This window comes from Rhinopithecus roxellana, chromosome 9 (assembly GCF_007565055.1).
Source record: "Rhinopithecus roxellana isolate Shanxi Qingling chromosome 9, ASM756505v1, whole genome shotgun sequence".
NCBI lineage: Eukaryota > Metazoa > Chordata > Mammalia > Primates > Cercopithecidae > Rhinopithecus > Rhinopithecus roxellana.
Genome location: NC_044557.1, coordinates 122,050,114 through 122,075,203, shown reverse-complemented (window position 1 = coordinate 122,075,203; position 25,090 = coordinate 122,050,114). Strand labels below are relative to the sequence as shown.

General features: G+C 35.8%; 1 protein-coding gene across 4 annotated transcripts in view; it reads right to left on the bottom strand.

Moving 5' to 3' along the window:
* Positions 1-8,508: 8,508 nt before the first annotated feature.
* PKIA (cAMP-dependent protein kinase inhibitor alpha) overlaps positions 8,509-25,090 on the bottom strand; it is an 88,988-nt gene continuing 72,406 nt past the window's right edge. For 2 of the 4 annotated variants that reach the window (XM_010367770.2, XM_010367771.2), the window contains 2 exons: positions 15,209-15,386; positions 8,509-12,065 (listed from right to left, as the gene is read on the bottom strand). In XM_010367770.2, the coding sequence (XP_010366072.1) occupies positions 11,986-12,065; positions 15,209-15,359 (231 nt within the window). In that variant the 5' untranslated portion in view covers positions 15,360-15,386 and the 3' untranslated portion in view covers positions 8,509-11,985. Of the gene's footprint in view, positions 12,066-15,208; positions 15,387-20,334; positions 20,395-21,635; positions 21,733-25,090 lie in introns of those variants that run through there. The other 2 variants (XM_010367769.2, XM_010367768.2) reach the window with 2 other exon arrangements.

Here is a 25,090-nt window from a genome sequence, read left to right as displayed (position 1 = left end):
TCATGGTGGCAGCAGTTAGTGGAACTGGGTACCACCCACTACCTCTCTCCTAGTTGATGAATGACTCAGAGGTGTCATTCAGTTGATGAATAATAGAGGTGAAGACTACTCTTACCACCAGCATTATTTATACATCCCTCCTCTCCTACTTTGCCTTGTACCACCTGTTCCTCATCGATACCGAGGGGGTCCATACTTCCAACAAACTTTAGACTGAATCATATCTAGCAGCCTGAGTCTGGAGCTAATTTCCTTTTTTTCCCTTCCTCCCACATAAAGGTGGGTAGTGACTGAGAGGTGTGCAGGAAGTGCTGGGCAGAGAGATTGAGGAAGAAAGCTGAGGCTGGGAGGATGCAGAATGGAGAGCAACTGATTAGGTATTCTTGAGAATTATAAAAATCATGAAGAGATAAAATGAAGGAGAATAGTGATATGTGAGTAGGAGGAGAGGAATGTGGAGAGACACAATGTATGTGAGGAAGCTCAAGCAGGAAACTGGCAGAAGCAGGCAGGTGGGCTGAGTAGGATGGAGTCAAGAACGAAGACAGCTGTATTATGATATTGTCAGATTGAGCCATGAAGGGAGAGAACAGATGGTCATGTTTTCCCTTTATCAACTACAAGTACTGTCTTTGCAAAGTCAGACTCATTCAAAATATTCTTGTATGGGCTGGAAGTACAACAAGGCATTGTTCTGAGAGCACAGAAAAAAGCGACACTGTGAAGCAACTGTAATTCCAGTAAATGACAGGCCAAATGTTGCTGGGTGTTTAATACATCTAGAAGCTGTTTACTCAGGAGTTATTGAATCATAGAGCCTAAGGATTCAATCCCCTTTTATGCTTTTCAGATTGGCTAGAGTTAGGAAATATTTTAATTGACGATTATTTTCTGATTATGTCAGTGAGGGAATGCTGTTGTATTAAAGATAACAATTTTGAGTTTTCATAGTAAATATATTTTAAATTACTTAAATCTGAAGGAGGTTAATGACCAACAGGAAGAACAAATGCTGTTTCTACAGAAATTAGCATATGGAACTAGAGGATCTGTGTGGTAATGAGATGGGTTAGAGCAATATGCTGGGAAATTATGTACCAAGAAAAGGGGAGTAAGCCTAAGACTTATAACGTGTTCAGCAAGGAACTGAAATCTGTGATACTGGCTTCACAAAGTTGTCATCCATCTGATCTTTTGATAATGAGGGAGGGGAAACTCAGGTGAAAAAATAGATGGATAGTTTAGGAAAGGCAAGGACAGGACCAAATCCCTGGGATCATGCAGCTAAGAAGAGCGAAACAGAGGTGGAGCCATCTTGATGGTTCAGAACTGAATGGAGATTGGACCTGCATGGACTGGGGGATACAGTGGTTTGAAGGACCTGTGCTTTCTTGGGTAAACACTTCTAAAATATGAATAGGTTTTCAGGTGAGTTATGATTTTGGGAGCTTCAGGTTGCCGAGAAACATGACACTAGAACTCTACAGAAGGGTGACTTGCGATGAGCCTTCCTTAATGCATTAAGGTGACCATTCTGGGCCGAACTTTGGAACCTACTCTGGAGGGACAGATGAAGATTTAGCATTCACCAGTCTCAGAGGATACAGTTCTGTCTAATTAGTGATGACTAGAAGGGAACATGACAGGAACTTCCAGGATGTTATGATATTTGGATCCTTGATCTGGATGTTAGTTACCTGAGTGTTCATTTTAGAAAAATCCATCAAATTTCACATTTATGGGTACTTTTAATACAAAGCTAAAAAGTACCAATGTCTGAACCTCTCCTTACAATAAAATCAAAATCTGTGGAAATTTGGCTGAGTTCCTAATCTTTAAAAAGTATTCTAGCTGATTTGGGTAGGAAGCCAGAGTTGAGCATCCCTGAGAAAGAACTATACACACACGTGTACACTGTACACCTCTATCCTGAAAAAGTGAATCCTCTCCTTGCTTAATTGCCAGAAAGCAGAATATGGTATAGAGTTCTGTGCTGTATAATATGGTAGGCCAGATATTTGAAATTGGCTGGTCTGGATTGAGATCAGTCAAAACAGACACTGGACTTTGAAGAATTGGTACAAAATAAAGAATGTGTCAATAATTTTTATATTGGTTATGTACTGAACAGCCATATTTTGGATATATTGGGTTATTTTACTGCTTTCTTTCTATTTTTTAATATGGCTACTGGAAAATGTAAAACTGCATGTTCAGCTCATATTATTGTTCTATTGGGTAGCTCACATGTAGTTGAAAGAGCATGAGAATTGTCACCTGAGAAGATGGACATAATTTTCAGTCCTGCCTTTGCAGCACAAAACCTACATGGCCTTAGACAAGGCTCAAGGCTCTGAAGTTCTCTGAGTCTTAGACTGCTCATTTATAAGGAAATAAATATATTCATATTTCAGAGTAACTGTGAGAAAGAGGTAATAAAGCATCTGAAATATATTCAGAACATAATAGTTACTATTACTCTGAGAAAAGTCTTCTACCCCCTTCCTATGGTGCAATATAAAAAGACATCTTTCTTTTATACTTGAACCACATGTTGTGAGTGGAGACACAGGGTGTCTTTAAAAACTGAGGAGTGAATCAGGGCATAAGTAGGAGACAGTATGGATGAAGGACAACAGCAGCTGCTTTGCCAGAAAGAACCCCATCTGTGCCTCATTGTATGCACCTCTGCTGCTTCTCATTTACCCTCTGACATCTCTTTGGCTTTTCTAGCTACCAGATTACTAACCTTTGAATAAGTCCTATGTCTACTTTCATCTCTAGCCGTTAGTTTACCTGCAAAAATTTAACTCTCACTTTCAGAATTCTTTCATTTCTGTGTTAGGCTCCTCACCACAAGCCTTATCTGTGGCTCAGGGTCCTTGTGCGTGGGACATGCCTTGATGTTTACACTTTTCTCTCTGAGTGGTCTAGGAGCTGGCCTGCCAGCCACTTTTGAACTATTTCAGGCACACCCTGGAATCCTCACTGACTTTCATCAGATTTGAGGGCTTCCAGGTCCTTCTCCATAGTCTCACATTTCTTCTCCACCTAGCCTAGTGTCTCTCTTCAGACTTAGCATCCACACACTGTGCTCTGGCTAACAGGGATTATTTTTAAATTATATGATTCTGTTTTCCTATCTGTGTACCTTAGTTTATGTCAGTTTTTCTACACAGAATGCCTAATTATTTTTTCTTCAGTGAAATACATATTCCAATAGATAATTTCAGTTATTCCTTCTTCATAATATACCCTGTCATATGCAGTTTCTTTCACAGAATCTGTATAGGATGTTCCATGTTCATTTGTTACTATTTAGCAGTTTCAGACATTTATCATAGATATGTATGTGCTTCTGTTACAATTTCTATTAAATGATTATCCTTTAATAAATCTTTGGGTCCCCTGTGGCCTCCTCTTTGTAGGGAGCCTAATTCAAAAAAGTTTCATCTGGAAACCAGAAATAATTGAAAAGAATTTCCAATGTTTACTTATATACCTTTAGGATATTAAAGAAGATCTAATTCAGAACCTATTAAAGGCCCTTTTCTGTCCTTTCCAATTGTGTTTCATTCTGTATTTTCATTTAAATGTCTTACTTGCCAAACCTCTCAAGCTTATTTTAAAAACCCATTTCACTGCTTTAAAAATCCTCCTTGTAATTCTTTATTCTAAATTATGTAGGTCTACTTAAACATGTTAATGTTAAACAACTTTTAAAAAATCTGTTTCGATCATTACCTGGTTTGTTCTCAACAAGGAAACTTCTAGAATTGTTTACCTAAGAATCTTCTTTTTCCTCTTATCACTCTAACTTGTATATCTATTCTCCCAATTCTATGTTGCAAAAGGCCTAGGAATCAGCTGAGGAAAAAACTAAATTCTCATTAGATAGTAGAATTGAATAATATGTTCTTAAAAGGAAGATGGAGTGGTGTTAGGCGAAGACTGGAAATACTGGTAGAAAAACTATGGTCCCCATTATTATTTCAGTTTTTATTGGTCTATTGGATTCTGTGGTCTTTCAAAAATTTCACTCTTATTGGACCTAATAAAAAAAGACTTAAACTTAGTAAATGCTCAAATTTTATTTCCTAGACAAATTTGATGATTTGTTGAATTGTATTTAGGACCATCTGAGAAGGCAGAATCAGTTTAAGTTGTCATTCTTTAGCTATAGCTATTTTTTTTTTTTACACTTAAAACTTCATGGTTATATATTGGCTTGTGAATTTCAAAGAGGATGTGGGATAAAGAAAATCTTAGAAATTCAACAGGACAGTCATAATAGTCACACCATCCTACTCAAGCAATGTGTAAAATGAATCATGGCAGCCAAAGTTTAAACATTTTCTATTAGTGGTAACCTACATCACCACCTTTGTCAATCTTTTTCTTAGTTTCAGAGTCCAAAGTTCACAGTATTTCTTTAGTCTTGTTAGAGCTCCAAAGTTAATTTTATTACCAGTGTTTTTTTAAAAGATAACACTATTCAGGAAAAAGTCTTTAAGGTTCTATACATGTATATCAGTGAGCTTTCTTTCTTGAATATATAAAAATGTGTTTCTTAATTGCTTTCTACTATTGTTTCCCCTTTTTTTCTGTGAATTCCTGACACTGAGGTTTATTATATTGTTGTTAGAACTCGCATTTCTTTAGGCTGTTTGAGTGCATTTCTGTAAGGCATATTCTCAGAAACTCCAGTGAACTTTTGTCCTGGAGATCTTCCTCTCTGAACAAAGTACTGCTTAGGCCAAGAGAGTAAGATATAACCCCCTTTGGACTCATCTTAATTCCAGCAAACTGAAGATAATCCCTGCCACAAAATTCCCAGAAATATCTTTACCAAGACATTATTTAGCTGGATGGCTTACCTTAATGTGCCCATCTGGTTATGTGTTGTCTTACTGGTCACCTCATTTATTTATGTCTTATCAAATCTTTGTGTGTGTATGTGTGTGTATGTATAAATGCAGCACACCAGTTTGTGATACAAATTTTAAAAGTTACTCTTGTATAAACTAAAAAAAAAAAGGTGACAGGAATTAAGTTTTTATCCTCTGCAATGCAATATTCTTGAGACTTTACTATTTTCAACCATCAATTTTTTCTCTGAATTGCATTTTCCCTAATCGATCTGTATAGATTCTGTCTCTTAACTTCATTATGTATGAGCTGCAAGAGGGCAGATACTATTTATTTACAAACATCTGCTAATGTTTTTACTGATTAGCAGTAACCTACATAGATAAACATAGATAAAAAATAAGAATACAAAGATGAATAAAAGGGGGTTGACGCCCTCAAAAAGCTCACACTTGAGGTGGAGAGATATACATGCAAATAAATAGCTATGATAAAGAGATCCATTTGCGGATAAATTGTTAGAGAGCAAGGAGTACAGAGCAGCTGATTTCCTAGGGTAGTGCTTGGGAATGGAGATGGGTCAGAAAGACTCTACCAAAAAGGATGAAATGAGGCTTAGTCTGAAAGGACCAATGAGACTTTGCCCACAAGCATGAAGCACATTTTAGGAACAGGATACAAGCAACACAGAGCAAGAAGTTATACACAAATATATTGTGGTACTTATACTGTAAAATTTTGAAGGATTTTTTAATTAGGAGAGATACATGATCAAAATCATGTATCAGAGCAATACATCTGGTGGCAAGATGGCTAGAAAGAGTGCTGGATGAGGCAGGTCATGCTGAGCAGGTCTTTGCATTATAATAGGTAAGTTATGATTTAAAGGGTTGGAGTGCAGATAAAAAGAAGTGAGCAGTTTCAATAGTGAAGAATTAGAATTGATTGACCAAAAAACCAACAAGCACACAAATCACGGGAAGAGGTAAGAGCTAAAAGGGTTCCAAGAATTTTGATTTAAGGTCAGTGGAAAATCAGTGCTACCATGATCTGAAATCTGCAGCATGTGAGGAAAAGCAGGTTTGAAAATGGGATCATGCACTGGATGTAATATTAGAACACTGAATTTTAAGATTCTTTGAGCAATCCATGTTCAACTATCCAATAGGTCAGATAATGAGGAGTGACTCCTGGGCTAGAGATCAAGATATGAAATTCACCATAGGAATGTAGTTGCTGATGTGGGAATGGAGGAAGTCATCTGGAGAGAGAGATTAGAGAAGAGGAATGAGAATGGGAACTCAGGGAGCCACGAAATTTAATGGGGAGGTAGACAAGGAGGGCCCAGTCTTAGATGAGTGAGGAGGTGTCAGAGAGAAAAGAACAAGAAATCACTAAATAAAAACACCTGGAAGAAAAAGCAAGGCAAATGAAGCATTTCAAAAACATTCCATGGTGAACCAGATTAAATGTCATTGAGTAAGCTAATAAAATATACAAAAATATTCCACTCTATTTGCAGTAGATATATTTGTTTGGGTATAATTCAGAGAAGTAGAGCAAGACTGGGATTTTACACACATATAGCTGCTGTTGAGAGAAACAAGTGATATCATTAACATGTATCCAAGAGTAGAACGGAACACAGAACTTTACAACATCACAAGATAATCTTGTTCATCTATGAATGTCTAGGCTCTGTGTTGGTGGCCAGATATGTAACAACCACTCCTACAAAGTAATGAGCACTATAGGATTTGAGCACATAGCAAGCAAACATTATGGAGAGATTGTGGTCATAGAGTAAGGACATATCCATACATTATGGAAGTTCTATCCTAGAGAGAAAGCTGACTTTTTCTTGATATATGTCGATTCTATATAGTTGAAAAAGACTTTATTATGCAGTGATACCCTGTCATACTAGTATCAACTGAAAATATAAAAATGTTAAATTTTATTTTAGGTTAATCTGAGTCCTCTGAATCATCATCACCTGTTAATTTCCACATTGGTCAGAAATTCAATGACAATGACAGAGAAGATGAGCTACTAAAGATGTCATTGATAATGAGAAAAATTTTCCTGGAAGCCAAATTGCAAAAGAATAAGAAATAAGGAGGAGAAGAAGCATGAAAATAAGGAGTATACATTAGTATTTTGAGAATCATAAGTAATGAAGCAAACAGGAAATTGAAAACTTGAGCACATTTGTGAAAAAGGGTAAAGTCAGTAAAGAAAAAGGGATAATTAATAGACATCCTGTTAGAGTCAGAATAAAATTGTTTAAAAACATCAAATGAAGGAATAAATCTTAGCCAGAAAGTGGGACGATTCCTCTGTGCCCACGGACATGAAAAGAGAGAGCTGTGTAGCACTTATGTCTAGATTGAGGTTGCAAACAATGAATAAGCATTGTTTTAACTTTTTACTGTCATCCAGAAGACAAGTAAAGAGAAACGAGATGGCCTAATTGATTTTGATGGGGCAGAGATGGTAGAAAGGCAAGAAAATGTGGAACCTGAGGAGCATCTAGGAGAAGGATGAACAATGGAGTCCAGACCAGCAGGAAGGTTGCTGAGGAAACATCCATAGTAACCCAATCAGAAAGAAGATGTGTTGCAAATTAGAAAGTTAATAGGTTATAGTCATATCATTTTGTTAATTTTGACTTTAGTATTAAAGATGAAAAGGATCCCAAATCCCCACACCTGAATTAGACAGATACAAGAAATATACACTGAGTAGCAACACTAGAGGCTCTACAACTTATTTCACTGGCTAGTATTTTGTTGGTCCCAATCCCTATGTGGTGTTTTATCCTTGTGAGCTGAGTAAGATTAACTGAAATCTTTACATCTCCTTTGCTCTTTGGACTGAAGAACTTGCCTGGATTCAGGTTGAGTGCTGTTTGATGCCTACTTTCTCCCGAGCTCCACCTTGGTCTCTGTTTGGTCATTACTGCCTGTGTTTGATAAAAATAAAATGATGGAAAGAGAGAAACACTAAGATAAAAGAAGAGCTCTCTTTGCTTCTTTACCCTAAAATATTACCCTTAATGCAGTAAAATCATGGGTGTCTGTGAGGATTGCATTTTGTTCCTGACTAATTTCAGAGCCTTTCGGTGGAGTGGGCAGGGTGGGTATATCAGGAATCCTTGAACTTCTAGATCACTGATTCTAAAGTGGTGGGGGTGAGGTGGGTGGAGGAAAGGTATCAGAGTCATGCAGAAAGTTATTTTAAGAGAAACAGTGTTTATGTATGAATGTATCTATGTGGGGGGTGGGTAGAGGGTGGGTGCTGTAAAAACTTTCCAAGAATTCTGATAAACACCTGTCTTTCTCCTGACTGAAAGTCATCTCCCTACAGATGAGCAAGTAAGAACCATAGGCATGGTATTGGGAGTTAAGATCTAGGAGGTGGGATGGTTCTGGCAGATGACAAAGACCAGGAAGTGGACTACTCGAGTGGAAGGGAGTTGAAAATGATTAGAATAAAGACCAGGAAAGAGTGAAGCTGGAGTCCTGGGTTTGTCCACTGCAAGATGACTGAGGTATAGAATTTCTCCTTTATCACCTGCAGCACTCTCTAGCACCAAATACATAGTGTGAATTCAATAAATACTCTTAATAGACTGTGTACATTTCAGAAAAATGTGTTACTTTTAATTACCAATTATGTGAGCATGCAACATTGCTAAATACAAAAGTCATACAAGCTCACAAATGACTTCAGAGACTGCCACTCTTGTAATTAAAGAACAATTTAGGGTCTATTAAGACATCATAAATTATAGATCCTTTCCTATTTTCACTTGATGGCTACACATTTTCTCCCTACTACTACTGCTACTACAGGTTTCACTTAGAAGCTTTGCTGCCCGGCAGTTACATTTCTTTATCCATTATTGTTTCCCTGAAGAGAAATAGCAGTATCAATCATCTTCTAAAATGGTGCATTGCCACTGTATCTAAGTAAGACTCAAGTATAGGGCATTTACCATTGACTGTTCTGGGAGTATTATCTAAGAATCAAATTTCAATGTCTGTTATTTATTGGAAAAATATTTCTATGAATTTATGATAACAATATGTTGGCGTAGGATGATTACAATTGATAAAAGGTAAATTTAACAATTTCATGCTTGTTGCAAATAAGTCAAAAAGCCAAAGTCCCCATGTTTGTTGATAATTAAACAAAATGCTATTTATACAGACCACATGCCAGAAAACTATCTTCTGGGAAACATACCCCCCAAGTAAGACATAATTGAATTTCTTTTTTTAAAAAAAGATATACTTTGTGTGACCTACTCATATATATGTTATTACCCATCCAGGGAGCCTTGAAAAAGGCAGTTTCTCCTTCTGGGATTCAATTTCCTTCTGTAAAATATGGAGGCTGCAGAAGTTCATCTCTAAAAGTTCCCTTACAGCTCTGCAGTTGGCTCTAATTTTATGACATGTGCACTGGAAAGCTCATTGTTGACAAACATGGGTACTAATCCTAAGTTCATCACTTACCAGCTCTTTAAGCTTCTAAAGGTTATATTTTATTGAGTGCTTATATTTTAATCTGTGAAACTGGATAAAAATACCACTCTAATAGAATTGTTTGAGGAACAAATAGGAGAAGATGAGCTGCAAAGCCATTAGCATAGGAATAGTTGGTTAATAGGCATCCAATGCTTATTACCAAACCCAAGGCCTTGGTTTCCTACCCTTTCCTTCGCTCTTTAAAAATTCAGATCCATGTGTATTCTTGACTTGCAAATAAAGGAAACTAAAATAAAATTTGAGAGATACCATGAATAAGCAAAATGTATAGGATGTGGACATTTTGGAAAAATAATTTGTATCTCCCTAGCTTGGGAATACCTTTGGTTTTGAATATAGCAGACAAAGCAGTAGTAAGAAGTCAAACTAAATCCAAAGCTCCATATGACTTTGCAATTTAGCACTATTTATATATTTAAAGACAAGCATGGCACCACATGCATTAATAATAGTATATCACATAGGAATATAAACTCTCCACATACACTCAGCACTGGTTCTAAACTTTTCGAAATCACATGAAATCAGTTTGGAATTTCACAACCTTAAGAAAGAAGAGAAGTTTAAATTCACAAGAAACCTATTAAAATATTAAATGAAGATACTGAAAACTGACTGTAGGGGTTCGATGGTTTAAACAGTTTACCAGGGATTGCCTAAAGTAACTCTAGGAACCTCTTTTCTCACTTGTGAGTCTATTAATAGGTGATGTGTTTGAATTTTACTGGGCGTTTTGGCCCCTGATGGATTAGACAGAAGGAAGCATTCTAAAATTTAATCTTTCCTCTTTCTGCTCTCAGAAAGGCTCACATTATTAACTTTTTTTCTAGTAATATCTGATTGAGTACTAAACGCAACCCATGCCCTTATTCCAGTCAGTTGAAATGTTCTGTAGAAGGAGAAGTGAGCAGACTTACCTTTTATCCTGTATGTAATTACATAGGAGGGCTGAGTTTCTGGCACAACCACACAAATTACCTATTGAAATGCTGCTCTAACTACTTCACGTGGAATGGTATCTAAGCCCTCAAGGACAGCTAAGTGGGCTTGTTATTGTAAAGGGACTCCCATTGTCTGCTATTTGTCCAGTAATTCATGAACCACTGGCATATTACTGGTTCCTTATTTATTACCACTGACAAATGATTTCATAATACTGACCAGAGGGATTACACAGCTCACAAAAACTTTCCATATAAGAAGCACGATGTTAAAACACAGCAGAGGCCATCAAACACAGTATTAATGAGAATTTTGTTAGCTTCTAATGCTAATCATTATTGTATCAGAATGCAATTCACACTAATTATTAGTAAAAGTTTACAAACATTAAAAAGTGCATAATAACATTTGGATCTGAGAGGGCTGAAAAAAGACAGGAAAACACAACACCAGGGCTTTACTTTTGTGATTGGTGTCCACATGATTGCCAGGAGATTACTTTCTCCACCTTATTCAGCTTAGTGAAGATAAGTTGTCCTCCAAATTTAAATAATATCATACAGCATTGTGAGAAATTTGATTCCATAGAACAAATTATTTCCAGTCCTTAGTATGATCTTGGCTTTTCTTTTCTACCTTTCCAATTGTCCAAAATTCTCATAAATTAAAATATATATATATGTGTGTGTGTGTGTGTGTGTGTGTGTATATATATATATATATATATATATATATATATATATATTAGGTGGGAGAAGTTCTCCACTTGAGAATAAAACAAACTTGATAGATTGAATACCAGTCTGTGCAGACACCAAACAGACTGAATTCAGGTGATATTCACATTAATGGATATTTTCAAATGTCTGTATAATAAAGCAATGGAGTCTTGATGAATCTGTTAGACTTAATCAACTCATCAACATACAATAAGCAAGGGGAAAGACTGTGTTTTAAAAAAGGGTGTTCTATCCTGTGTACACCATCACAGTATGGAAAACCAAAATAAAAAGACAGCCCTTTTAAAAATGAGCGGTATAAAAATTCACAGTAATGCACATCATTTTGTTTTTCATAAGCAATCAGAGAAGGGGGCAGTGCTGAGCATCTATATTGTACAATACAAAACAGTGTAAATAACACAGCAGTAACACACAGATACGTAATGCTAAAAACAGTGCTTTCTGGATCTTTCTTTTACTGGGTGAACACTTGAGCCAGAGATATTTAAACTCTGGGGTTCAATCAACCCTTCGCAATTAGACACAATTAAATCCTCTGACATTGTGAGGGGCCAGATGCTACAGGAAGAATCATCATCTAGGTCGGTGCTACTCTCTATAAGCATTTCGTCATATGATCAAGTGAAAGGATCCATACAAAAATGACGCCCAAACACAAGCCACATGATTTCAACCATTGCTAATGACAGAGGTAGGGAAAAGTCTGCCTGCAGCCACAGCCTCTGCCCTCATTTTTAACATGATAATGAGCAGGTTCCTGCAATGCAGCACAGCCATTTTCTTTTTCCTCTTTTCACTCATGGAAACAAATGCATTCCAGACACTCCTGGAGATTTGAGACATTGTCAGGTGTGGTCGAGGGTCAAAGTGGGGTGTTAGCTTTCAGATTTTGCTGCTTCTCCCTGGGCTTCCCCACTTTGTTCTGTAGAACTTCGTTGTGCATCTTCTTCACCTTCTGCAAAAGAAAAACAAAAACGGAATACAGGCAAAATAAAAATGATTGCTTTTATTTCCAACTCTCAGTATGTCATATTGGTAACTTCAGAAATACTAAAGAGGCCCAAAACCCTTGAAGGAACAAGTATAGTTTCTTAGTAGTCAGTTCGCCACTGGAGTTTTCAAGTACTGATTAATTCTGTGAACTTGGGACAGCATGGCTCAAAAACAAAATAATATTCAAATTTTCAGAGTAGTTAGTGATCAGCTAAACTTTGGATAAATAGCTCAGAAATCTCATGGCCAGGTCATGTCACTTAGATACAGTTTCACAGGTTGCAGAAATCAGAAATGTCTTTAAGTAGAAATCAGAAGTGGGAGCATGTTTACCTTTTTATGCCTGATTGTCTTACTTGAAGAAATATTTTAAAACTGTATTTTCTCCTTTCTATAGCACTTGATGATAATCCAGCTAATTTCTCAGAGGTTCTATTAGTTCAAAGTAAAAGCAATAGTGGAAAATGAAAGGACACTATGTCAGCTGGCCAGTCCCTTGTCAAATAGTTATAATGGCCTCTGGTCTGCCCTTAGAGAACATGTGCACAATTCCAATAAAACCAGCCTCATAACTGCACCCTCAGTAGCAATCTTAGCCAGTGGTATAGCAAACATTTCAATGCTTTCACTCCATATTAGGTCATGTTATATAAGTACAAGCTGTTGGCAATTCCAGACTCAAAGATTCAAATATCTGCATGAGATATTTGGTTATCAGGCAGCCAATATGACTTGGTGGACAAAATGTTTTCAGGTGTCGCAATAATATAAATGAATCAATATTTGCTAAGGGTTTGTTATCATAATTCAAATAAAAGCAGGTAAGTGGGCTGGTCTATTCTTTGGACCATAATGTTATAAGGCAGTTTCTCCTCTACTCTTAGCAAGTGCACACGAAGCACCTCACCATACTCCAACAACATTAAATCTTTAGGAAAATTATAATCAATTCTTCTACATAAAAATATTTTCTTGTAAAGCACTACCAAGGGTATGACCAGACATTATATATCATTTTCATGCACTATTTTATTATGAGAGGCCCCCATGATGCACAGATGGCCTGGTTCTGAGATGTGTAAATTAGCATGCAACAAGAACTTGATAAACAGGAGAAGCTTTTGGTAACCAAAGAAATGAAGGCAAATTAGGGCATCTCTAAGACAGTAGAATATTTCAGGATGAAAGTGACTGTATAAATACAAGATAAGGAACTTGACTCCCACGGGGCTTGGGACCTTCTAGGTGTCTGGGGACACTTCTCAGGGCTTAGCATTATGCTGCAAACATAGAGACTGTTGCTAAACAGATGCTTATTAACAAATAAAAGTAATCATGAGGTAACAATATTGTTGAGTATAAACTAAAATGAAGCTGAAACATTTATGAATTAGAAAGGAAATTCTTCACAATTCTTAGTGACATTGAATTTGTCATTATACATTTGTCTTTTTTTATATTTTAGATCTTCATGTTATGCAGTTATTAGTTTTTGTACTTAGAATAAACAAAGTTATTGCTTTGTATACTGTTCCTGGTTTTGGACTTCATAATTTTAGAGAAAGAGCAAATGTTGCAAGAGCCTAGTGAATTGCAATTAACATGCAAAAATATTTAGAAAAGAAGACATTTGGAAATATAAAGATAATTTAAATTAATTATAATATAATGAATATAAAATTATTTTATTTACATTTATTAATATAAAATTTCAATTTATTATTTAAATAATTTATAATAATTTAATATGTTTTCAGGAAAATAAAGTGTTCTTAGGACTAGCAATTCTCAACTTCAGGAAAAATAGAAAAAGAAGAAATTAAATTACACTATGAATAAAAATGTCCTAATATTAAGAGTGGCTAAAATTAATGCAGACACTTTAAAATAGCATATGTGTATGAAAAACAAAATATAAATATTATGCAAGACTGCAGCAAAAATGTATTTATCCATCTCATGTTACCAAATTGGAATAATTTCCTATACAGTCTTTCTCAGAGCTGTTCTGGGAAGTAACTACTGGTAGCAATAATAGCACAACAATGAAACCTAAGATACACACAGGTCTGTGTATTCCAAAGTGGTAACGTTAAAGTTTTATTATTAATCCGAATTTCAAAAGACCAGTCTGAGAAGTACTGAGCTTTAGTCATTGAATAAAATACTGTCCTTATGTATTTTAAAGTAATATTGCTGAGCCGTTTCATTAATCTATATATGCATATACTCTGACTCAGTTTTCTAATAATCTAAATGTTTTACCTTAAAAATGCTAACAGCGAAGACATATTGAATAATTAAGAGTCAGAAATTGTGGTAAGTGCTTTCCATGCACATAATATCAGGGTTCCCTAATCGTGAATTCTTTTCACTTTTAAAGGTTATTTTTACACAAGTCTTCTCCGGGAAACACATTCAGCTTTGATATTTGCAAAAGCTACGGGTGGAGGAACTGTCAGGGAACTTATTCTAATACTCAGAAGTAAAACTGTCAAGTATTTTATTAATGAAGATAGACTCCTTGGGTAAGAATTCAAGGCCCAGTAAGGAGACACATTTTTCACAAACCCATTCTATCTGGAATGGGAAATCAAAGACCTAAGACTTACTAATGTAACAGATCATTTTACTTCCATTTTTAATAAAATTAGCCCTGGAGACTCTTTTTTTCTAAAATTGTTCTTAGAATTGAAGTCTATCAGAATTACCTGTGAATCTTGTTAAATATCTATCTAGTAAATGTTAGAGGTGGCCAATATTGTCAAAGGTAGGCGCTCCAACTTAGTTAAATACTGTACATAAGCAATTTCAGCTTTTGTAGAAATTAGGCTTTAAAAAAACACACCATGTATTTTATTGATGGCATTAATAAAATCAGATTAAGGACTCTGCATTTAAGTGAGAAGCCTTCTAAAGAGACATCACTGAAAATAGAGCAGGATTGATTAAGAGATTAGTCTCAGACTTTCGTCTTGCCTTAGATTGTTTAAAACTCTTTATATTAGATTACTTTCAAACATGACTTTTCGTGCCTTAATCCCACTTGGTAAAATGCTGCAAATCATTCCATGCTCACAGAGAAATGTGTGCCAGATGACTTACCTGTCTTGTTGATATCAAGACCTGCTAATTTCAAGGCTAATTCATTGCTGTTGCCACTTGCAGAGGAAACCAGGATATCATGTATTGCATTTCTTCTACCTGTTCTTCCTGAGGCAATAAAATCTGCATATGTAGTTTCCACATCAGTCATTGCTACCAAATATCCACATAGCAGGGACTACAAAAGAAAGTAAAATTAATAGGTAAATATAATGGTAGTCAATGCTAAACATTTAACAAAGACAACTGTTAAACTACCGACCTAGTATATGAATGTGAAACAACTGTCCTGTTTGCAGGTTCACAAAACAAGTAATGCCTTTTCTGGTCCTAAATATTTAAATCAAAGGTCTGGGAACCTTTAATGTACAGGGCCTGGTAGTACATATTTAGGGTCACATGATCTCTATTCCAACTACTCAACTTTGTCCTTACAGTAAAAAAGCAGCCACAGCCAATACGTAAAACAAATGTAATAAACAAACTTTACTAACAAAAATAGGGAATGGGCTAGATTTAGCCTACATGCCATAGTTTGTTGACATTTAGTTTACATTATAAAATTATCTTTCTCTAATACCATTTTAGTCATTCTTCAACTCCAGAGAGAACTTGAGATCAGGTGGGAGGCGTTGAGTGAAAAGTAGTTCATCCTAGGGATAAGCAGTAAGTGAGAGCATTGCCTGTACAGTCCGTTAATGAAATGGACTAAAATTCAGTTTGCTTTTTATTACCACTATGCACCATGCACCAGCAATTCTAAATATTTTCAGTGATCAAGTACTGCTCTCAGTCCAGAAAAACAGCCCCCACGCTCCCCTCAGTAAGTCATTACTTGAGAGGAGTAACAAATACTCTTGATTAAATCTTGGAAATGAAATGTAAAAAGGTACAAAAACTGATTACTCAAAACCCTCTCATTTCTATCATTAAAATGGCCATACTACCCAAAACAATTTACAGATTCAATGCTATTCCTAGCAAACTACCAACGATACTTTCCACAGAATTAGAAAAAAATCATTCTAAAATTCATAAAGAACCAAAAGAGAGCCCAAATGGCCAAAGCAATCCTAAGAAAAAGAAAAAAAAAAAAAAAAAAAAAAACAACCAGAAGCATCACACTACCCAATTTTAAACTGTACTACAAGGCTACAGTAACCTAAAACAGCATGATACTGGTACAAAAACAGACAAAGAGACCAATGAAACAGGTTAGAGAACCCAGAAATAAAGCCACACTTAAAGCCATCTGATCTTCAACAAAATTGACAAAAACAAACAATGGGGAAAGAACTCTCCAATAAATGGTGCTGGGATAACTGGCTGGCCACGTGTAGATTGAAACTGGACCTTTTCCTTTCACCATGTACAAAAATCAATTCAAAGACTAAGTCAATTTCAATTGATTAAAGACTTAAATGTAAAACCTAAAACTGTAAAAACTCTAGAAGAAAACATAGGGAATACAATTCTGGACATAGGCCCTTGCAAAGAATTTATGTCAAAGACTCCAAAAAGAATTGCCACAAAAGCAAAAATTGACAAATGGGATATAATTAAACTAAAGAGCTTCTGCACAGCAAAAGAAACTATCAACGGAGTAAACAGATAAACCACAGAATGGCAGAAAATAGTCTCAAATTATGCATCTGACAAAATTCTAATATCCAGAACTGAAAAGGAACTTAAACAAATCAACAAGCGGTGGTTCACGCCTGTAATCCCAGCACTTTGGGAGGCCAAGGTGGGTGGATCACCTGAGGTCAGGAGTCCGAGACCGGCCTGACCAAAATGGTGAAACTCTGTCTCTACTAAAAATACAAAAATTAGCCAGGTCTGGTGTTGGGTGCCCATAATCCCAGCTACTCAGGAGGCTGAAACAGGAGAATCACTTGAACCTGGGAAGCAGAGGTCACAGTGAGCTGAGATCATGCCCACTGCACTCCAGCCTGGGTGGAGAGAGTGAAACTTCATCTTGAAATAAACAAATAAATAAATAAATAGATAAATAAATAAATAAAAGCAAAAACCAAACAGCTCCATTAAAAATGGGCAATGGATATGAACAGACACTTCTCAAAAGAAGATACACACATGGCCAACAAGCATATGAAAAACTGGCCAACCTAATCATTAGAAAAATGCAAATCAAAACTACAGTGAGATACCACCTCACACTAGTCAGAGTGGCTATTACTAATAATTCAGAAATTAACAGATGCTGGTGAAGTTGCAGAGAAAAGGGAAAATTTTTACACTACTGATGGGAATATAAACTAGTTCAGCCACTCTGGAAAGCATTTTAAAGATTTCTCAGTGAACTTAGAACTACCATTAGACCCAGCAATCATATTACTGGATATATACCCAAAGGAATATAAATCGTTCTTCCATAAAGACACATGCACACGTATGTTCATCAGCACTTTTCACAATAACAAAGACATGGAATCCACCTAAATGCCCATCAACAGTGGATGAGATCATGTCTGTTGCAGCAACATGGATGGAGCTGAAGGCCATTATCCTAAGTAAATTAATGCAGGAACAGGAAACCAAACACTGCACATTCTCACATGTAATTGGTAGCTAAAAACTGAGTACAAATGGACAAAAGAAGGGAACAATAGACACCAGGGCCTATCTGAGGATGGAAGGTGGGAGGAGGGTGAGGATCAAAAAACTATAGGGTACTATGCTTATTACCTGGGTAATAAAATAATCTGTACACCAAACCCCCTAAATATGCAATTTACTCATGTAACAAACCTGTATATGTACCCCTTGAACCTAAAATAAAAGTTGGAAGCAAAACAAACAAAAATAAACCAAAACCACCTCATTTGTAAAATTCTGAATTTGGAAATTCTCTCCTCTTGTCACAGCCACCTTTTCTTTCTCTTTTCTCTTATACTCAATGAACCAATTCTTTATACTGACGCTGTCTTTAATTCCTTGAATCACTTTTTAGTTGCCTCTAGGTCCAGCCCTACTTGAATCAGTTATGCACTACTTTATGTAGTTTTTTTTATTAGCATCAAGAAGTTCCTTTGATCTATTGTTATCTTTACTTCTGTACCTACACTTCACTGCTGGGAAAACACTATAGTATATTTTCTCTGATCTCAGTACTGGGCGGTTGAGTGTTACCAGAAAAAGTCACAAAATTGTGCCAATTGGCTCAACTAGAAATTTCTGGCTCTATTATTAGTACACACTTGGATGGAGTTGCCCAGAAATTCTTCGGTTCACCTCTAGTTGACTCTTCCTTATGCTATTCTCTTTGGGAAGGATTCCAAAGCCTTTCCAGTCTACACACCAGACACCACCTACCTTAAGAGATGACTCTGCGTCTTCCTCTGAGAAGATACAGGACATCTGTTACAAATTCTCTAAAAATTCTTCCTTTTTCAAACAACATTTCTCAGTATAATCACCATTCTTTCTTTTTTGGATGAATTGACCTGTCTTTCTAAGACAGCTATTGAGCTATTGATTTTATTTCCTTCCACCTCTAATGTCATTACCTACTGCCCATTAACATGACACATGTTGGAGAATATATTTTCCCTCATTTCTTTCCCTTGATATCCATCACAGGTTCTAATAAGGCAGAAACTGCATTTTGTTAATATTTTAATCACATACAATTTCTAGCAGAGTTGTTTGCACATAGCCAATGTTAAATAAGAATATGTTAAATAGAACTGACCAATGAGGAAGAAATATATTAATCACCTTTTATCGGTGACCACAGAAAACTTTCCTGCTTCCTGATTGTACTAAATTACTAAATCCTAAAAATTCATCTACTTCAGTCTAGAAGTTTTTATAGATGAAGAACCTGAGGACCAGATAATTCAAGTGATCTGACCATATTCACATATTTAATAATTTAATCTGCCCATATTCACATAGTTAATGAATTAAGTACTTGAAACTTAAGTCTGCAAAGTTCTTGCCCACACTTTTTACTTTACCAGGCAGCCTGTCTATGAGTAAGTCAGAGTTTGAATAAAGTTTTTGGATCTTGGAATAATTCAGTGTTATTAATGGTAAAGATATTTTCATTATCTGCATTACCATTAACCAACACAGTATTTGGTTTCTACATTACTTCAGAGGTTTAGAACTGAACATGCACATCAACCTAGCAAAAACATCTTATAAATATTTAAGGAGAGGTGGAGTCACAAGACATATTCAAGCTCTTTTCACAATAATTTTCACTCTTAGTCTCTTTTTATAAATTTTAAAAACATAGACTTAGGCCAGGCACGGTGGTTCATGCCTGTAATCCCAGCACTTTGGGAGGCCAAGGCGGGCAGATCACGAGGTCAGGAGTTCGAGACCAGTCTGAACAACATGGTGAAACCTTGTCTCTACTAAAAATACAAAAATTAGCTGGGCGTAGTGGCGCACATCTGTAATCTCAGCTATACAGGAGGCCAAGGCAGGAGAATCACTTGAACCCAGGAGGCGGAGATTGCAGTGAGCCAAGATCGGGCCACTGCACTTCAGCCTGGGTGACAGAGAGAGACATCATCTCAAAAAAACAAATAAAGAAACAAATAGGCTTAAAAAAGCACAAGTGCTATTATTTCTGATCTGATAACAATGTTGTAAAATAGGAAAACAAATCCTCATTTTTCAGATGAAGAAAATAAGTCTCAGAGATTTTAAGTAACCATGGAATCATACATATTACCATGACTTAAACTATGGGTATATGTCTTTGGGTTTTGTGTAAAGGGCATTGTACTTTGCAGTAAAGGTCCCTGTTTTTTGCCATTATCATTTCTAACTGCCATAATAATACATATCCTCGTAGGGTTTTATATCTAATTAATTCTCCTCGCTGAAAATAGTTTTTAAAAGATTTGAAATACCAAAAATGAGGCAGAGAAAGTGGTAAAAATTTCCATGGGAAGGTATATATTAAAAGAAAGTGTCTTGTATTATGATTTATCTATTTGGGAATTTTAAAAGATCCTGGTGGCAATCCTACTTGTACTAGGGTAACCAACAACTTACTCTGATTTTTTATTTAGTCCACTCCCAAGTAATGAACACAGGAAGGAAGAAATGAGGTTATGAGAGACATAAAAGTATATTGTGCTTACTTTTAAAATCTTCATATATAGCTTTCATTTCAATTGAATGAAAGACAATGTGGACAATTGTGAGAAGAGGTTATTCCTGTAAAGTTGAAATATATTTTTAGATCAATGGACATCCAATTCTGCATCTTTAAAGTAACATGGAAACTAAGTAATGGATATCCAATTGCACTAGCCAATATAATTATTATAATACAAATAGCTATTACTATAAAAGTAATATTTCATTGCTTATTACGTTTTCTTTCTCTAGACAATAGGTCTATTTTCCAATAAAAGAACAATAGCTAACAAACAACACACACCAAATATGTGAATGAAGGAAAGCATACAATTACATTTTTAAACAAAATATATATTGTATACTCCAGATTTTCTCTATGATTATAGTGCTTTTAGTGAATTCCCCTTAAGTGCTCAAAAATAGATATTTTTACCTGCATGGTGGTTATGTTTTTTTTTTTTTTCAGTCAAGCATTTAGACACTTCTAATTTAGTGATATGACTCTGAGAGATAAATATCTTTTACGTCAAGTATACCTGTATAGATGACTTGTACTTGTGCTTTGAAATTCTGGAGAACAGCCATTATTTTATGGTTGACAGATATTCACCCCCAAAATTACAAAATTCAAAAAAAGCCAGATAAATGTCAGCAGCAGATGGAAGTGTAATAGACCAGCAAGTAGCACATATTCTGACTTTATAAAAATAATCAGGAAAAAATCTGGAAAACTTATTAAAAGTAGACTTTGACTCTTTACTAGAGTTTCCTGTCTATGTTGCTTTAATTGGAATTTTCTAGACATAACCAAATGATAGTATTGAATACAGACAAGGTAATATGCTGTTACTTTTTTGTATCCAGTTATACAAAAGATCCAATTATACTAATATTCAGCCCTATGGGATAGGGAAAAGAGGGAAATGGACATTTTATTATTTAAATGCTGAACTATTTGAAGTTGTATTAAATTTTAAAGCATAAATCTCTAAAACCTGAAATCTAAAAATTCAATCAAAATCTATGAATTAGAAATAAGCTTGCTCTTTCTTTTCCCCATTCTTAAAACAGCCTCACTCTCTTACTCTTTAGCAACAGAAGCAATATTGCTGCTCTACAAATTCTTTATATAATGGATTTCAAAACTGAGACTCATGATCTGTGTTTTCCTTTTTTATGCTATCTTTTTAAAATTCCATACACACAAATTTTTTGAGAGAATAAAGCAAAAGGTATTACTATAGTAGAATTTATAGATTTAGATAGATTTCAAGAGGCTATCTAAAAAGCATGTACTTACGTCTCCTACGTTAAACAAACTGAAGTGTTCCACATCGATGGATTCTAGAAGTTGGGACTATGATGTTGCTAAAATGATTTTTATAGTGACATTGAGTCATGAGCCAAATGGTGACTGGATAACATGCTAATTTTACTCCTGTAAATGGGACACATGAAATGAGACTCACAGACTTGGAGGAAAGAATGGAGAGAATGTCATTAGCATGCACTGAAGACTTCTCTTCTCTTTAATCTGAATACTATGATTTAAGTAAGAAAGAAAGAAAGAAAAAGAAAGAAAATTCCCCTGATTCCACTGTTACAAAATGCAATTATATAACTTCTCAACTTTGACTTTGTGAAATCGTGGGAAGTATGTTTAAAGCCCTTGAGTAGTTTACTACGTGTTTAGTGCTTGATCTACATTAATATTTCTGAATTGTTTTGGTCTCAGATATCTATTACATGCTCAAAAATTATGAAGAACTCCACTTAGCTTTCATTTGCCAGGGATAAATCTACCAATATTTAACATATCGGAAATTAGAAAAATTGAAAAAATTAAATAATTACTAACTCACCTCAAATACTATTAATAAACCCATTACATTTTATATAAATATTTAATGACAATAAAATATATTCTCCAAAGCAAAAAAATAAATAAATAGTGACAAGCGTGGCATTGATTTACATTTGCAACTCTCTGGTTTAATTTTGCAAATGTCTGGTTTAATAAAAGACATCTGGCTTCTCATATTTGCTTCTGCATTCAGTCTCTCTTAATATGTTGTTTTAGTTGAAGTATATAAGAGAATCTGGCTTAACAGAGATATTATTATTTTAGCTGGAAAAGTGAGGAAAATTTTAATAGCTTTTTCAGATAATTGTGGCTTTTTTTCAATGTGGAATCTAAAGTCATATGAATCTGCTTTCCATACTCTGCCTTTAGAAAGTCCCCATTGTCTTTCTTGCAGTTTGAAATGATCTTTTGTCCACACATTTTTTTCCTTTTTTTTTTTTTAAACTATCAGACATTGGTCATCTGGAAAATATTGGTACACTGGGTTATGTAAATTTCCCAAATGGTAGCACATTTAATTATACAGTATCACATTTGTTAGCAATATCACCTATCTCATCTGAAAAGTCTTTAAGAATTGGGAAACTGCAGGAGGCTGAGGCAGGAGAATGGCGGGAACCCGGGAGGCGGAGCTTGCAGTGAGCTGAGATCCGGCCACTGCACTCCAGCCCTGGCGACAGAGCCAGACTCCGTCTCAAAAAAAAAAAAAAAAAAAAAAAAAAAAAGAATTGGGAAACTGACAAATTCACAGGGGCAGATAATAAGTTTTCCAATATTATAACTTTTGTTTGAAAGTTCAGATTTTTTCACTGGCAAAAGATACTGTTAGATTTTGCTTTCCTAGAAGTGACAAGGTCACTTTGTTCATTTTCAAGAAAATCTCTGCCAAATGTCCAAGTTTGTACAACTGCAGTTTGCCTGTCACTTCTTTCAAGTAAAAATGGTGATCCAAGAAAATAGTGTCTAGCTCAGCTCTCAACCCACAGTTGCACAAGGTGCTTTACTTGTGATAACCATGTGTTTGATACACAACAGAAGTGCTTCATGAGATGCCCCATTTCATCACATGAATATTAAAAAGATGTGTACTCAAAGGTCGAGATTCAAGAAAATGAATTTTTTTTTTTACTGCTTCATCAAGTACATTCTTAGGTAAGCCTGGCGCTAAAAAAAATACTAGTTGTGAGTGTGTAGGGTTGCAGAATACATAGATCACTAGGAGAGTTTGGTGCCGCTGACTTGCCTAGTGCAAAAGTGCCAACAGTTCCCTGCCCACCTCCGCCTTGCTTTTGCATAATTCCTGCAAATGTCAGCCTTTCCCCCCCTCCCTGAATGGCAACATTACTTAATTTCTCCTCTCAAACTTTCTTTAGATCAGACTCAAATACTTTTTCCCCCTACAATGTTTAACACATAAAAACTTTAAAATGAGAAACTTCACCTGTAAATGTTTAAAATATTAGAAGTACTATCTTTCTTTAGAAAATATTTTTATAATTAGGCAACGAGTGACCTCAAAGCTACTCATAAATCCTTATACTCATTTCTGGTTTACCCCTATACTATCCCTAATAAAAACAATTTCTTTTTTTTTTTTTTCTATGCTCTTTAAATTTTATTTGTATCTTGCTTTCTTACTCCCCATAGCAAATCTTACCTAATAACTTTGTGGAGACCAAGGTCATCATTCATCTTCAATCCTCTTTCTTTATTGTCACATTTAAAGTCATCCATCTCTTTATTCAAGAGTCCTTTTGCCCACCATTATTAATACCTGACTGGTACTCTTGATTCTATCTTCTCCTCCATTATCATTCCTTCAATTCTGCCTCTTGCTTCTGGAGTCACAATTTTACTTCAGCTACTTCTTTAGCATCTTTCAAATCGCTTACATCTTCCCTGTATAAAATCTTATATCTTTTAACTCTCTATTTTTTTCTCTTTCTTTTTTTTTTTTTTTTTTTTTTTTTGAGGCGGAGTCTCGCTCTGTCACCCGGACTGGAGTGCAGTGGCCGGATCTCAGCTCACTGCAAGCTCCGCCTCCCGGGTTTACGCCATTCTCCTGCCTCAGCCTCCCTAGTAGCTGGGACTACAGGCGCCCGCCACCTCGCCCAGCTAGTTTTTGTATTTTTAGTAGAGACGGGGTTTCACCGTGTTAGCCAGGATGGTCTCGATCTCCTGACCTTGTGATCCTCCCGTCTCGGCCTCCCAAAGTGCTGGGATTACAGGCTTGAGCCACCGCGCCCGGCCTTTTTTCTCTTTCTTTCTTTCTTTTTTTCTCTTTCTTTTTGAGACAGGGTCTCGCTTTGTTGCCCAGGTTGGAGTGCAATGGAACAATCAACCCTGCATGTTCTTTAAGACATTCATCTCTTTTTATTTCATTTACTCTCATATAGGAAAAGAGGTAGATACTAGTTTTCCCTGCTTCCTCTACACTGCTTTATTTTTAATTCCTCTTGTAATTTTACACATATATCTATTAACTAAGGAGAACTGTTTTCTCAGGAACTATCACTACAGATTATTCACCACATGCAAGTCTTTTCACAATAGTCATTCATATCAAATTGTATATAGCATTTTACACGGCAGTTTTTTATTGTTCTTTTTGTTGTTGTTGTTTTTGCAATTTTGCTCTTGTTGCCCAGGCTGGGGTGCCGTGGCACGAACTTGGCTCACCGCTACTTCTGCCTCCCAGGTTCAAGCGATTCTCCTGCCTCAGTCTCCTGAGTAGCTGGGATCACAGGCATGTGCCACCATGCCCAACTAATTTTGTTTTTTTAGTAGAGATGAGGTTGCTCCATGTTGGTCAGGCTGGCCTCGAGCTCCTGACCTCAGGTGATCCACTCACCCTGGCCTTCCAAAGTGTTGGGATTATATGTGTGAACCAC